We start from the raw sequence: 17,152 nt of genomic DNA, 5'->3' as shown, positions 1-17,152 counted from the left end.
GACCACAGGGGCATCGATGGAATTCCACCTATGTCATTTTTATTTTCATAAAAGTTCAACTTTAACTTAACTACCAGCCATTTTGGACATTCGCCATTTTTTACCTTTCCAACAAGCTTCCACTGGAGACTGTTTTAAGGGCCACATATATAGGTTAATTTTTGAAAAAGCTTTAGTTTCAAAGTTTCTTGACCTCCTATATTAGGGTGACTATGCACACTCTCACACTGCATAAGGGGAAAGCAACAAAGCCAACTTTGGACAGAAGAACTGTAGAGGGTAGTGTTGGCGATCCCCCCAGTTATCTCTGTGTACTCCAGTGGCCTTCTGTGCTCCAACAACTCTCTATGTTCCTGTGACTTCAGTACTCTTTCTACTTGTATGCTCCTCTGACTCCATGCTTCTGTGTTCCTGGGTTGATTTCTCTCCCCTTACCTATTCCTGACTATGTCTGTTGATGTCCACCCTAATAATGCCCAGGACCCGCTACCAGGATGAGACATAGGTTTGGATCTCTGCTTGTAGCACACATTAATAACAATTTTCTACATCTGGACAGGGCCCTCTCCTCCTCCTGTGTCAGTTTGTATCTGTCTGTCATTTGCCTCCCTTAAGTAATGTACGGCGCTGCCTAATAAGTTGGCACTATATAAATACAGTTTATTATTAATAAAAATAATTATACATTATAAATGATGGAGTATCACTGATTTTCTTTTTAATTCATCATTTATTTTATGTAATATACACTGTATTGTACATTACCACTTGCAAATCACTGCAAACATTCACCAAACATATGACACATTACATTTTATTCTTACGCCTGATCTAAATAAATGTTATTATTGTTATATATAATATTACAATAGCATTCACCACTGGCGTTCTCTGAACTATAATTTTGTGGATAAAGAAAATGATGGAACCAAACTCTGGCAAATTAAATCAAAGCCAGGCATCTGTATGTTGACAAATATTGCCTTATGGTTCAGAAAGAAAAATTCCCCTTTTAAATATGGAATTAAGTAAACACTATTTCCATTGGTGTTGATGTCCAAAATAAACTGTGCACAGATGTGCATATCTAGCTAAATAACTAATAGAAAAAGAAATTACGCTCCACCATCAGGAGACAAAACACAAACTTAGTTTGATTAGTAAGGCCGTGTTCACCCAAGATATCTAATTATATGTAGGGAAATGTAAAAAATTAACGTGTAAAAAGCAATGTCCCTCCCATGTAAATGTTTGGATAGTTGAAGTAACTTTGTCTAGGCCTAGACAATGAGGTTAATTTATTTTAATTGTGTGAATATTTTCTTCAGTTATAGGAAAAGCTTCCCATTTATTTGATTGGTCTGCATATGATTGGATGATTGTAGTGAATATTCATACATTTATTGAGCTTTGTTTAAAAACATTCCCTGGTGGCAATCAATTAGTGCCTTTGACACACATAGACTCAAAAGATTCTTAACAGGGAAAGTCTGAGGGGATGTCATATGCCTTGTTTTATAAATAGAACCCGTTGAGCCTGATTTAATAAAGATCTCCAAGGCTGGAAAGGATACACTTTCATTAGTGAAGCTGGGTGATCCAGGAAACCTGGAATGGATTTTGTCCAGAATTCAAAACATTTGCTATCATATAGCAAATTACTTTGAAGAAATCCATTCCAGGTTTGCTGGATCACCCAACTGCACTGATAAAAGTGTATCCTCTCCAGCCTTGGGAGACGTTTGACCCCCCTAGCAGTATTCCCGAGTTAGACTCGGGGTCACCAAAAACTAAAAAGAAAACACTTACCTTGCTCCGCCGGCGTCCTGCTGGTCCCCGCAGGACACATCCTCCTCCTCCAATCTCCAGCCGCTAACTGCAGAGAGATCTCCAGGTAACTTCATTCAACTTCACTACAACACAAGGGCACACACAAAGTTTAATGAAGAAATTATTTCATAAATCCTAGAACAAATGACAATAATTAGTACCAGTATTATAGACTAATTTTTTCCAGACTCTCGCATAGCTTAGAAATCAGTACTTTTGCATTTTGGTTCAGCATTTCAACACAACAATAAGATTCCTCAAATAAAGGTACAGACCCAGGATCAAACTGAGGACCTAGGGTCTACCAGAAAAAGCGAGAAGCTGGACTCACTATGAAGAGTTGAATGACAGGAGGGAAAATAACAGCATAGTTTAATATGTGTAGGCATGGTTTAACAGATGCAGATTATTCTAAATCTGTGTAACATAAAAAAAAGAAGTGTAAGGTTAGTGTAAGGAAAATATTTTTTGGTTATAAAGGTTTTCATTTAGTTATTAGCACAACTACATTTTACAATTTATATTTATTACAGTATTTATTACTAATCTCATGTAGTATATGTCTTCCAAATGTTACCATTCTACCACATTTATTAAAGAGCATACATTCTGCCTGCTATTCAGCAAGCAGTCACTGAGACAGGGAACAAGGTTGGGACTAAATAACAAATAGTCAGAAGGTGCAAAAGCCACCACAAGCTTGAGGATATGTTGTATGTCACTTTACCTTGTGGCACCTTTCTCCCTTTAGATGCAATGGGGTGACGGCATTAATAACTGTCAACACTTGTGTCAATGATGACAATACCCTCCAGGTTTGATGTCAGTGCCCTCAATAAACTATTATAGGAACACTGCTGTTTAGTTTTTTATCTGACCTCAGTACCCCCTCCCACAATATTTACTTTCTCAGGTTGATACCTCTTCTCAGTGGGTCTTTTGGAAGACAGAAAGCAATGCATTCCAACACAGCGGCAAGGACCGACCTTCAGTGGGCTAGTCCAAACCTAAAAACTTTGTGTAAAAATTATGTAGTGGTCCAGTCCTAAGTAATTGTGGCAGCTTTTTGCAATTGTTTATGGATGTCATAGCATATACCAGTCAGTTTGAGAAATCTTAAGGGAATTTTTCTATATAAAGAGAAAAGATTTGGAGAAAATATGCCTTCTGTATCAAATTAGTAAAGTTGAAGTACCTTGTCCAAAACACAGATTACATTAAATCCAAATGACCCATCACTGACCCAGGGATCATTAGGTTCCATCAATGACAATTCATCGGCCAACACTTGGGATAAACAAATGGTTTTGTGAAGTGGTAGCCACATTCTACAAAATCAAGTTTTGTGCTCCTATTCCAGGTCTTCCCCTACATTGTGTGCCTCTTCCCAAGGGATCAGATTTATGTTTGCATGTCAAGGGACTCTGGCCCAGGGGAGATAAAGTTCAATTCAATTCCAGCTGTATAATAAACTTCTTAACAGTGCTCAAAGAGCGGAGTGTGACCTGTCCTGAATTTTATTTGACCTTCCCACTAGTGGCATCCTTGCAATAGGGGGACATTTGGTCATTTATTATTATTCAGAATGCATATCTCCATGTATACCAGCTCCACTATATATCCCCAGCTCCACAGTGTTCATGGGGTACCTGGATGATTGCATGTGAAGTCATTTTTAGATTTGGACCTGATCATGACTACCAAAACACTTGAAGAGGTCAGTTGAATTTAACTTGGCCTTGGCCTGAATTTGCACACAAAATATGCTCTTCTTTAGTTATGGGTTTAAAGCAACCAGACTTTTTAAGTTTATATGTATTATTCTTTAAAACAAATGTGTGTTTCTACGTTTTTGAACATGGTTAAATATTTGTGTTTAGACCACGGGTGTCAAACTCAGGCCCGTGGGCCAAATCTGGCCCGCACCGTAATAATATTTGGCCTGCGAGAAAATACCAAATGTCTACTAGAGCTGGCCCGCCGGTAGACAGTGCATGCACTGCTAATACCACAAATCTCAGAATGCTCTGCTGGCGCGTCAATTGGGACCCACAATCGCCCCCCTCTCTGTTAACATTCATTAGCGACCTTCCTCAATTGTAAATATTTTTTCAATAAAATTAAAGGTTGGCCTGTGACTTTGTCCAAATTTTTAATTTTGGCCCACTGTGTATTTGAGTTAGACACCCCTGGTTTAGAGCCTTCTACATTTAAATAACTACTAGAAAGATAAATGATGTAACCGGGGGGTCACTGCTTTGACTTGGTGCTAGCACTGTTGTCTATGCCCTCCACAGTCACCAGATCTCAGTCCAGTAGAAGACCTTTTTGGATGGGGTAGAATGGGGGAATCACATCTTGGATCTGCAGAACTGTGTGATGGTATAATGTCCTATAAAGCACCTTGTTGGATCTATGCCACAGAGTGCTGCAGCTCTGAAAGTAAAGAGGGGCCCAACCCAGTAGTAACGTGTTGTAGCAAATAAAGTGTCCAGTAAGTGTATGTGACATAGGTGTGAAGATTCTAAGCTGAGAGTATTTTCAGAGGGGGATATGAATGGCAGCAGCCCTTGTCCCACATTCCATGACTGTCCTTTATCTCTCTTACTTTGTTTCTGTATCATTAAACCTCAGTTAAACTTTTTTTTTTCAATTCAACAAACATCTAAACAAAATAGGTTTAAAGTCCTTTTTCTCTATAAAGTAGACACAAGCCTGAGTATCAGACTCTGTCTCCCCTCTGGAATGCTCTACAAATGAAGGACAATTACATCTTTTATGGAAGCAGCAGTGTCTCTGCAGAGGTCAAACACTTCTTCTGCTGTCTCAGAGCTCTTTAATAAATAAATGCTATTGGTCTGACTCAATGAGAGTGGGTTGGACCCTGAAGAAAGATTACTGCGTCCATACAGAGCAAAGGTCTCAGTCTATAATTGCCAGCTGGGTGAAAATTAAAAGAACTCTGACAAGAACCTTATTTGAATCGAAGGCTCATTGAACCCCTTGCAGTGTGTGCTCCCCAGCGGCAGTACATGGAACACCAATAGAAAAGCCCCATCCACCTGTGCCCCCCGTAAACTACACACAGCTTCCCACCTGTACCTGCACACCGCCCTCCCCCTGTACCTGCGCCCCCCAGCGGCTGTACACTGCCCGCCACTTGTATCTACACCCCTCAGCAACTAAAAACTGCCTTCTACCTGTACCTGCGCCCCCCAGCAATTACACACTGCCTCCTGCAGCTGGCCCCGGCTGCCTGTCCCAGCTGAAAGTACAAAACATGTGCCCCCCCGAAACCGCACACTCCACACAGAATTCCAATAGGAGAGGCCCCTGAGTCTCGGCAAACTCCGGAAGGGCTTGGAATGCAATTGTCACCTCCCTCGGGCTTGCAGAAGTTCGTGGACTTTCGGTGTAACTCGAGAACTTTCGGCTTCTTCCGGGAAAGCCAAGTGAGAGGTGTGAGCGATGCGTGTCCGCACCTTGTCCGGTGAGCCCGGGGACTGACAGCTGGCTGCGGTGCAGGTAATGGGCAGCACTGCTATGGGGAGGGGGCACCTGATAACCGGGCACTGCTCGTCTACATTCATTGCGCTTACATTGCACTCTACTGCAGCCAGGATAGAACTCACTGCCTCCTGCACTACTCTCAGTGATGTTATGTAGAGATCACAGCATGTGAACAACAGGGGTATACAATATATACAATATATACTAAATATACAATACATACAATATATACTAAATATACAATATATACTAAATATACTATATATACTAAATATACAATATATACATTATATACTAAATATACATTACATACTATATACACTAAATATACAATATATACATTATATACTTAATATACATTACATACTATATATACTAAATATACAATATATACATTATATACTTAATATACATTACATACTATATATACTAAATATACATTACATACAATATATACAATATATACTAAATATAGCATACATACAATATATACATTATATACTAAATATACATTACATACATTATATACAATATATAGTAAATATACAATATATACAATATGTGTATTCACAAATCACAAATGATGGGGGAGCTGCCTGATAGGGATGTGTGAGTTAGAGGGGGGAGGGATTGGTACATGCTGGGAGAGCAGTCATGATATCTACTATATTTCCACATTAGTCCCCATAGATCACCATCCATTTTATCTTGGACATATCCTTTCTTTATATGATTACTACAGTGTAGCTCCCACCAAATACAATCAGAACTATATACATTACTTATGTATTTCTGTGTATATGAATGTCTTTATGTATTGATATTTGGAGGTTATTTATCCTCATATTCCTGTGCTTCTCTTTATTATCAGATGCATTTGTTAATATATTGATATCTTATACATTGTCTGACTATTCTATGTACTCTACTCTATTACATATGTGATACAGACGGTAGGTTTGTTTTTAAGTTGAATTTGTATGTAAGTTAGAACAGATACATTATTTTAATAAATGCAATTAGGACAGATGTTTGTCTCAGCATATTATTAGGCAGTAATTTGCTTTGATATGCAAAAAGAATAAACTGCAGAGTTTATCTTGGTCATTAAAGAATTACCCTCTAAAATCACCCACAACCTCAGCTGTTGTCTCATCAAAAGATGAGATATACAGGTGGTACCCACTCAAAAGATGAGATATACAGGTGGTACCCACNNCAAAAGATGAGATATACAGGTGGTACCCACTCAAAAGATGAGATATACAGGTGGTACCCACTCAAAAGATGAGATATACAGGTGGTACCCACTCAGGAAAGATGAATATACTAGGGAAAGAATGGGAGGGCTTTATGTCTGAAATAGAAGACAAATGTCACTCCCAAAAACACACAGACCCGCAAATAGAGACCTTACTACTAAAACTCTATTCCTACTTGAAAATACATTTTTCTTATTTTGGCATACTAAGTATTTCAACAAATACATAATAGAAAAATGTAACCCTTATGGGTTGAAGATAAAATTTCTCTGAATGTGAAGAACCCAGAGAAAATATGGAACAAATAGGAAGATGCCCTTAACAAATGCTCAGAAGACTTAATAAGAATTCTAATCACATACTATGAAGAAGACATCTGTGAAATTGATAAAGAAATTAAAAATCTACAATCACATAACTTAAATGGTATCAGTTCCCAACTATTTGGGAAGCTTATACCAACAACACAATTGATAAACAAACCAAAGAGTATCTAACTACAAAATCCCCCATGACTCCGACAATTTATGCACAAGGGTATTCTCGTTTCAGAAGTTTTTCAATGTCAGAGGACTACAACTTTTTCACTATTTCCCTCTGACATATATCTTAACCAGAAATACCTTTACCTTTGACAATAACATGTACTTCCAGAAACAAAGTCATGATGCCAAATGCACACCCTCCTACGTGATCCTTGCAAACAATATATTGACGACATCCTGATTTTCTGGACAAATTTTTAAATATGGATGACTTCAATCTAAAGTTTACCATAGAACACAGCCTTGAAAAAGTACCCTTTATAGAACACATAGGTTAAGATCAGAGACACTCTAAGAAAACATTACTACCCTCTACAGGAAATCAACAGCAGGAAACACAATGCTATAAGTTCACACCCTAAGGCCCCCATTAAAAGTATCGCTTCTAGTCAGTATTTGAAACTATATATATATATATATATATATAAATATATGAGAAGAAATTGTGCAATGGAGAAAGACTCCATTAAGGAAGCCAAGGAACTTCAAGAGAGACTGTTACTGTGGATATTCCAAAAACTTTTGGAAAGGTCCTCTCAAAGAGCATTAAATCAGCAAGATCATATCTACTAACTAAAAAACGAGGAAAAAGCAAGCCTCCACCAATACTACAAATACTATTACACAATATAATCAACATCACAAACTTATCCATGGTGTTCTCCCAAGAAACTTCTTTGATCAGACCCAAACATCAAAACATTTTTTGGTGACAGACCTCGGATTACATATCATAAATCCCAATCACTAAAGGACCTTCTTGTTCGTAGCCATTTTCAGGATGAGCCTTCAATTGAATCCAAAGAATCCCTCACCCAGGGAACTTTTAAATGTGGTTTATGCAAGCAATGTGAATTGATCAGAGAATCCAAGAATATCATACTTCCCAATGGACAAACATATTTATATAGACCCAAGTATCACATCGACTGTTCCAGAACAGGAGTAGCGTACTTGATTTCATGTATCTGTGGTACATTGAAAAAGTGCATTTATGAACATTTATATTTCAGTTTTTTCCCCAGCCTCCTTTAGCTGGGTTCATTTTAGAACACATCTCTCCCAAAATAAGATGAAAACTGCTTCAAATAGAAACAAAGTGGATAGTCACTTTAAGAGCTACCCAACCTTCAAGTTTGAACGATATTATTAGTTACAAACCGTTTCTTTATTTGTTTAATCTTTATCTCCAATATGGTGGTGAATCTATATTTAATTTTACCCTACTTATCCATAATACCTCTTGGAAATATCCAAATACACCGACATACCATTCCGCTTCATGATTTTTTAATAAGATCCATTTATGCCCCTTACAATACTCCAGTAAATTCAATAATAAAATTAATATTTTTTTATGATCCGTATTATATATATATATATATATATATATATATATATATATGCTACATGAGTTTTCTGTATGGATTTTGTGTATGTGATAAAATATGTTACTTGAAACTCTTACCACTATACCATGTATTTTTGGTCTACATATTGTACTGTTGCTAGATTGGCATTAACCAGATGTTAGCTGTAGACTTTCTCAGTATTATTCGCTATATATAATCCATATATGCTTTATGTATATATGATCCCTATATACTCTGTATACATTTCATTGAGTACTATACAATTATCCACATTACCTTGGTTTATCATACTTTTATTATGTTGATAATTACAAATGAAAACATGTACAGGTAGTCCCTGAGTTAAGGACATCTGACATACGGACGCCTCCTAGATACAAACGGGGGATTCCCTGCTTGATTTTTTTTGCTTTGTTTGTGAATACCTCACAGTGAGGATTTTATACAGTAACTGACACCACGCTGCCTAGTAATATGCTGAGACAAACATCTGTCCTAATTGCATTTATTAAAATAATGTACCTGTTCTGACTTACATACAAATTCAACTTAAGAACAAACCTTCAGTCCTTATCTCATATGTAACCCGGGGAGTACCTATATATTATATTGTACAATATTACTGTATAACAATATTCTTTAATATATCATACAACTTCTTTGTATACCATGAATATTTTCAGTTTCAATATAATGTACAACATCTTTGTATAACATTCCTGTGTCATACTGTGATACTGTACATTCTGTCATTGTGCACTAAACGCTCCTATTTCCTCCACTAATCACATATCCCTTCCATAATAATAGACTCCCTTCATGTTTCCCTATAGCTATTCCTCACAAACATACAAGTTTCCCCGTTACCAACGTAAAATCCTGAAACTATCACACACGTATTCCCCATACAAATATCATGACAGCTCTCCCAGCATTTACCTACCCCTCCCATCTAAGTCACACAAACCACACGTGGACGTGCTAAAATAAAGAGCAGCTATCCATTAACCCATTCCTAACAATCGGGGCCCGCCCCATTCATGGCATGGGGAAGCCCTCGGTGTCTTCCTGCACAAGCGCGAGCCCTATAGATCGGAGCATGCGCAGTTTCAAGCCAAGGACGCTGTGATCCTTGCACACATAAGGCGGGATCACAACACTATCAGCCTGTGGCTGCAGCACTTCTCTCTCCCCAGTCTGGCTGTATCCTGCTCTGTGATATACTTATTTTGTCTGCAGCCTTCCAGACTCCAGTAAGTAACAACCCTCCTTATAAATCAGCCAGCATACTCCATAAACTTTATTTATATTTATTCTCCCTCTCTCCCCTAAGGGTAAAGGAAACCATGCCCTAGGTCCCATTTCCAGGGACTCTCCATTACCATTTAAATTCAACCAAGCTTTTTATGTAAGTAATTTCTAGGATCATTCCTATATATATATATATATATATATATATAACTGTTATATACTATCACTATATCATTATAATATTATACTAATATTCTTATTTAATATTACACACAGACCTCTGGGTAACTAAAACCTTAATTTCCCCAAAGCAGAATTCAGCCTTTTGACATCTGATATATCTCTGCTGTGCAATATTTTCTTACTACTACACCCTAATTTACACACATTAGTCCTTATACATCACCATCCATTTTATCTTGCACATATCTTTTCTTTATATGATTACTACAATGTAGCCTACCAAATATATCAGAACTATATACATCACCTATGTATTTCTGTGTGCATGAATGTCTTCGTGTATTGATATTTGAAGATTATTTATCCTCATAATAATGTACTTCTCTATATTAAAGGATACATATGTAATTATATTGATTTCTTATACATTGTCTGACTGTTCTGCATCCTATAAATTATTTGACTATCCTGCATACTTTTCAAACTACACACACACACACACATATATATATATATATATATATATATATATATATATATATATATATATATATATATACATCTCTTCAATCATCAGTTTACTTGCGTCTAGATATATACCCCTGATGAGGAAGCCATGAGGCGAAACGTGTCGGGTTACAAGACTTTCACACTAAATACCCCCTAGCCACTTGCTTTGCTCCTCCAATGACCAAATAATGACTTCTTCATTCATAACCTCATCACATGCACGGCTCCAAGACATTTCAGGAGCTGCCCTGACACTTTGGAATGATCTTCCTCATCTTTTTTAGCTTGCTCCAACTTTTTGCTCCTTTAAAAGAGCCCCTAAAACCCAATGCTTCAACCTCACCTACCCATCTTCTTCTGTCTCTTAAACCCTCACTACTTTTATTGTGCAATACTTCCCCCATCTCTTGGATTGTAAGCTCTTCGGGGCAGGGTCCTTTCCTCCTGTGTCACTGTCTGTATTTGTCTGTCATTTGCAACCCCTATTTAATGTACAGCACTTAGTAATATGTTGGCATTATATAAATCCTGTTTATTAATAATTACAATAATAATAATTCTCAATTCCAGTAGTCTATGGTCAGCTCTATTTTGTCTAGACCTATTACCCCAAACCCATGGTGTTCTAAAATGGGTACGGGGAATATTTTATATATTTCAACATGTATTGTTAATTTATATAATTTGTGATTTGTAAATGCACGTATTGATATTTAGCCAAAATCCCTGTTCTTCATATTTTCTTCTGTTTACACCACTTCCACCTAGAAGTGGAATTTGTGACCTGCACTTTAATAGAGATCACAGGCATGTGTTTCTCTTCTCCATCTCTGCCTGGCATTGCCAGCCTGCTATGGCATCACCTGTGCAGCCTGGCATGTGTCCTGGCATGTGCCACACTGACATCATTTTCCTATTCTAGGATTCTATTGGTTAATCAATCCTGAACATTCAGCATAGGTTCCTTTGGAAGCATGCCAATAGGGAGGGCCACTTATAGACCTGTGGGGGATGTCTTGGGGAAGTGAAGTCATGTGACCACAGAAATGGAGTTGGTGAAAAGAGAGATGCACTTTAAATTACTTGGCACCACTTATCAACTCTACTGCACCAGTAGAAAAATCAGCTTTTTTTGTAGTGCTCTGTTCATTTTTTTGGCTGCTACTTTCAGTTTTGTAGAACATCAAAACATTGCAGAGGAAAGGGCTGATCACACTCGTTTCCTCCCTGTGATTTTTGATTTATTTAATCTTCGTTAATAGAGTCCAGTAATAGGCGGCGAGACAGCGCATGTCTGTGTGAAGGCAGGGCATGCCTGTCTGATCCCGGCACTGTCTGTGTGAGTAGATGTGTGCACAGGCTGATTAAAGGACCATGTCAGTATGTCTGCAGAGAGCTAAAGAGATGTCTATAATAAGGAGATTAAAGCCCAAAGAAAAGCCAAGTTAGTGTCAGACACCCTGGCACCAGAAGCTGCATGCCCAGGTGTTGGTATGGGCATTGGTCCTGGTAATTGCTCTGTAGGACTATTGATCACTCATATAGCAAATCACTCACTTATAAAATGTATCCATTATCTTTAGGTTCTCCAATTGCCTCTCTGGCAAATTGAACAGTTCATGTCCTGAACATCTGGAGAATATCTTCTTGTTAGTGAGAAAACACGGGAGAACATGGCAAGTGGTGGCTACAGGTCACACAACCCATCTTCATCAAACACCACCGATTTCCTAGAAGAATGGAAAGCCAAGAGGGAGAAAATGAGGGCAAAGATGCTTGCAGCTGAGCTGGCCACAGCAGGGACTGCCGGTGCAGCTGACAATGCCAATAAAACTAGCGGTGAAATGAACAATAACAGTAGTAGTAACAATATACCCAACAGCAATAGCCAAGCATCTGCAGCCGTAATTAAAGTCCCGGCTGTCACTAGGACTGTGGAAGAACAGCAAGTTAGCTTGGTGGCTGCCCAGCAGAAGAAGGCCCCAGTTCCTGTACAAGATGGTGTCACAGGAGGAACAACACAAGAGGACTCACCACCACCAGCATCCCAGGAGAGCTCAAGTAAAGCAAAAGAAAAAGGGAAAAGTTGTGGCCCAAGTGCAAGAAAGGGTAAAGGGCAGATAGAGAAGAGAAAGCTACGGGAAAAGAGGAGGTCTACCGGAGTTGTCAATATACCCTCTGCAGAGGTAAGTGGATGAGAGACATATATCGCTGTGTTACATTTTCTTTGCAAACTCCATGAGTTACATATACATAAAATTATCAAGCAACAGTCGTGATTGGTTTGTTCAACGTCCTCTAATACTTTTCCTAGCATTCATTTTAATTTTTACAACAAGCATGCAAGGTAATGAGACCCAGGGAGACCTTGGTCTGATCCCAACTGACTGGTAACCTTTCTTCCAAATAGTAGGCCCATCTGTTGTGTATTTTTCTAAACATTGTGTCCATGGTCAAAGTCCTGAATCTTCAATGAAACACCAACTGAAACATTAACAGAACCAGTCATGATTCATGAACAAGAATTTAAAGATTAATGGATTCAATAATTAAATACTTGATGTTTAGATCTAGATAACTTTTTTTGATAGAGGAATGATTAAAATCCTTGGGATTTACTTTTCAGGGGTCTTTATAGAGATATTTTCCTAGTAGAATCAGGAATTAAGGAATAATGTGTACACAGACAACAACAAAGCACATTTTGGATGGACACGCAGTTTAAGGATGAATATGTAAATATGTTTGTTTATCATTCATGATTGGTCCATGACTATCAGTGTCTCTGTTGCAGATTGTTCCTTACTTAATTGAAGTGATGGTAAATAGACCTCTGGGTGTAAAAAAAAAAAAACTTGAAAGGTGCTCCAATCCCCCTTCTTCTGTATTTTAATCTATAAATAACAATTTTCATTGGAAATATTTATAGTTTATTTGTGCATTTTAGACAGACTGTGAACATTTGACTATTAACATGTTTTTAGTAGTAGAGACATCACCTCTTAAGCTGTTTGTGGTTTAAAGGTATTCATTCTCAAACAGATTTGAAACACCTGCTGGTTGTTTACATCAGAGGTCTGGCATGCTGATAACATTCTGCTGGCAATAGAAGAAAAAAGCTAACATTTCAGTGGCTGTGTTGTGAATTTTGAAAATGAATTTCCCAATAGTGCTTTTGGATACAGAGATGGACAAGAGCTGATTTAACCACCGTTTAGAATATGTAAATACTTAATAAGTAAAGTGTTCATGACCTGAATAGGTCATGGGTAATTTGCAATCTACAAGGTCCTTAGTTACATGATATTGGTACTCTCAGACTGTGGGAGACTTATGGTAAACTAAACACTTAACTGCCAACTCAATCATAAGATTTTCATCCAGCATCTGATCTCTTAGGGCCTGATTTCTTAAAGTTTTGAAAGACTGGAGAAGATAGACCATTATGGGGGAACCTGGTTGATCCAACAAGTCTGGATTGGTGTCAGTCTTTAACAAGTGATTTTTGTATTCTTCAATTACATCAGTGTGCAAATACAGCAAGTGATTAATGACATTTCATCTTGTTTGACATGACTGTAAACTTTTTTTAGCCACTTACAACTTATCGAACTGAACGCTGCTTATCATTGCATTTTTTCCAAAACTGTATGCACAGTGCCATGCCTAAAACTACTGTACTCTATGCAGTACCATTCAGGCATTTGGAGTGAGAAATGTCAATGTGACCTGAAGTGTACATGTTCTCCCTTTCATTGTGACGTGTGTAAACTTGTATATAGAAGATTAGCTTTAGTAGATGTCATTACAAGCAGACACTAGAAATGGTATTATTTCATTGTCATGTGGGTGTGTTTCTGAACCACCATTTTCTTCTAAATAGGAACTCTGGTCTAAGTAAACATCTTTAGAGTTTGGAATCAGATTACTCAGTATGGCCAATTAACATTTTTTCCATGAAGTGGAGGAGGTTACTATTAGGCAGATTAAAGCAGTGTTCAACCTTGGTTCCATGGAAGCTATGTTTATTTGGCTATCTGAAAGGAGGCATTAACTCTACTGGTCAGCACTGTAACAGGCATTTTTCCCACTGACCACCATGCTAATGTACTGTGAGCTATGAATATAGTTATTTCAAGGGTTACTTCATGTTAAAAAAGAATGAGAAAGGCTGGTTTAAAGAGCCTAAAACTGTTATTTTATATTTTTGTAGACACTGGAGAGTGTAAACCTCCTGACAATTGATTTATTTTTCTCAGGAACTGCTGAATAAATATCTGGTCTTAAAATGAAACTGTGGCTGGCAGACACTGTGCAAAGGTCTAGCCCCTGGTATAGTGTATTGTCTCCTTACAACTGGTCTTCTCCCCATTACTGATGTGCAATGTTTGAACTGTGTCTAAGTGCAGGGACCAATCTTGCAAATCCAGGGCATTGCTTCCGCATCTTAGGTTCTCCAGCAAGGGGAAAAGTGGCCATCACAATAGTTATTATTATTAAACAGAATTTATATAATATTATGCAGCGCTGTACACAGGTGTTACAAATGACAGACAGATACAGACAGTGACACATTAGGAGGAAAGGACCCTGCCCAAAAGAGCTTATAGTGAACTTTTGTTTCTTGTTTAAAGCTTGCAAACAACAAACATCTGTCATTTTCATAAAAACATATATACATATTTACATACAAAAATATAAATAGGTATAAATGAAATGCATTGCTGTTCAGGAAATCCAAGACAAAATATACATTTTAGGTTATTGCTTAGGCACAATTAACTCTGGCAAAAAGTCCTGCTGAAGTTCTGTATTAGATTTTAGAAAGAGTTTGAGACCATCCTGTGACAGCAATTGGGATCAGGTGAGTAGCTGCCTGGGTATCCTATAATGCATCCAAGGAGAAGGGAAAGAGGGCCACATGGTTCCCTTATACATGGAAGTACTTTTCACATAGCTGAGAGAGAATGTGAAGAAAGAAAGTTTAAGTAGCAGAGGGGATAGACATTTCAGTGAATCTGTTTTGCTAAAATGTCCTCCTTCAGAAAAGATTTGAAATCCTTTTTTTCAGATGAACTGGCCTAAACTTTTTTTTTTGTTTTGAAAGGAGGTTTACTCTGTCCTCTCCCCGTGATCACATGTCTCATTGTGCAATCCACTTCTAATTAAGAACAGTCTGTGCCAGTGAGAGAAATGCCTTCTAATTGCTGTTTCATCTAAATGGCCAAATTTGAGATTTAGTATGAACCAGTTTACAGTAGAGTATCTGTCAGAGTTCTGGCAGAGTTAGCTATCTTTACACAAGGCACAGTCTTATCAAGACAATATTTTTTTTTCTTTGAAATGTTACAGACTACTCTTCTCTAAAAGTTTTATTACTTAACCTGGTCTGTATCCTGAATCATTTTATAGCAAGATTAATGGGTATTTATGATGCTACTAAAAGCTTGTCACACACAGACTGAGGCTGCACAGGATAATACAGTTTTACTCTAATTCTCAGGAACACATAGAACTGCTAACTCAGGACAGAACAACCGGGAATTCAATGCAATAACTAACTTGATAGAAAAGAATGTGTTTCCTTTTGCCTGGATATGTTTAGTCAATGCCCTGTCATCCCTATTGATTTTCTAAACATGTTCTCACTAACACTGTGCATTTTTGTAATAACACAACCAAAACTCGGTGTTTGTGTGTCATGCACTGCAGAATTGCATGCTGTGGTTCTTGTATTACAATGTATTGTAGTGCCATGCATGGGTCCGATGCATGTGGTAACACTGATAGTACCCATGATTTACAGTACATTGTAGCTCTATTCATTTTAAATGCCACACCAATATACCTTGCAAATGCATATCACACTAATGGGTACCACCTAGCCATTGTGATGAAGTTGTATTGAATAAAAAAAGGTCCCTGTTTGATTTTTCAGGCATTGGATTGCATTGGAATCTCTTAGAAAGAAATAGGCTGTCATAATTCAAGACATTTTAATGTGTAACAAAATAACATACATCAATATGCATGCCTTAACGCAATGCAGATATGAAGGGGGTCAGTGTTTTTTTTTCATTAGCGTCACTCTTCCTAAATATCATTATTTTTAATATAAAACATTAGCAGCATGTGTTTATTAGTAACAATGCATTTGCAGACAATATTCCTATAGATTTAGGTCATGGGTGTGGAAATACAGCAGTATAACAATAATCAGTGTTAATAAAATATCTGCAGAGAATGATGTAAGGGGTATTATCCCAGCTCAAAGTAACCAGGGAGGTCTGTTTAGAGGCATTAAAGTTTTTTGTTTTCATGGATTCGTTAATTGTGTTACCAAAATAATCTGGCTTCACATACTAAGGTATAGCTAAAGCAATAGGATAAAATTGATATTCTATTTTTTTTTTCTTTTAACATTTTGTGTTGTGAGATGTCATGCCCTGTCTGCCTTCTTTGTTATTATGGTTTAATTCATTTGTCGCTGTGATCTAAGGTCTGTTGCCACTCCTTTGTATGTACAGCGCAGTTGTCAGCATACACCGTGCTCATGGTAGGCCGTCCTTCCCCTCGGGCAATCCTGCATAGATTAAGTATTTTGTCACGCTTGGACACCAAGCAAAGTGGAGATTTTTTATATCTTTGTAAGCTCTGAATACGGAGGGATTCATATGTGATGTAATGT

The 17,152-nt window shown here is 37.6% G+C and overlaps 1 protein-coding gene across 3 annotated transcripts in view; it reads left to right on the top strand.

The window, feature by feature from the left end:
- Window positions 1-5,186: 5,186 nt before the first annotated feature.
- Window positions 5,187-17,152, top strand: part of PAWR (pro-apoptotic WT1 regulator) — a 61,637-nt gene continuing 49,671 nt past the window's right edge. Inside the window, exons 1-3 of one of the 3 annotated variants that reach the window (XM_072401418.1) lie at window positions 9,703-9,773; window positions 9,854-9,928; window positions 12,048-12,650. In XM_072401418.1, the coding sequence (XP_072257519.1) occupies window positions 12,138-12,650 (513 nt within the window). In that variant the 5' untranslated portion in view covers window positions 9,703-9,773; window positions 9,854-9,928; window positions 12,048-12,137. Of the gene's footprint in view, window positions 5,356-9,681; window positions 9,774-9,853; window positions 9,929-12,047; window positions 12,651-17,152 lie in introns of those variants that run through there. The other 2 variants (XM_072401416.1, XM_072401417.1) reach the window with 2 other exon arrangements.

This window comes from Pyxicephalus adspersus, chromosome 2, assembly GCF_032062135.1.
Source record: "Pyxicephalus adspersus chromosome 2, UCB_Pads_2.0, whole genome shotgun sequence".
Lineage (NCBI taxonomy): Eukaryota > Metazoa > Chordata > Amphibia > Anura > Pyxicephalidae > Pyxicephalus > Pyxicephalus adspersus.
The sequence above is the reverse complement of the archived record's forward strand: the minus strand, read 5'-3'. Positions and strand labels throughout refer to the sequence as shown.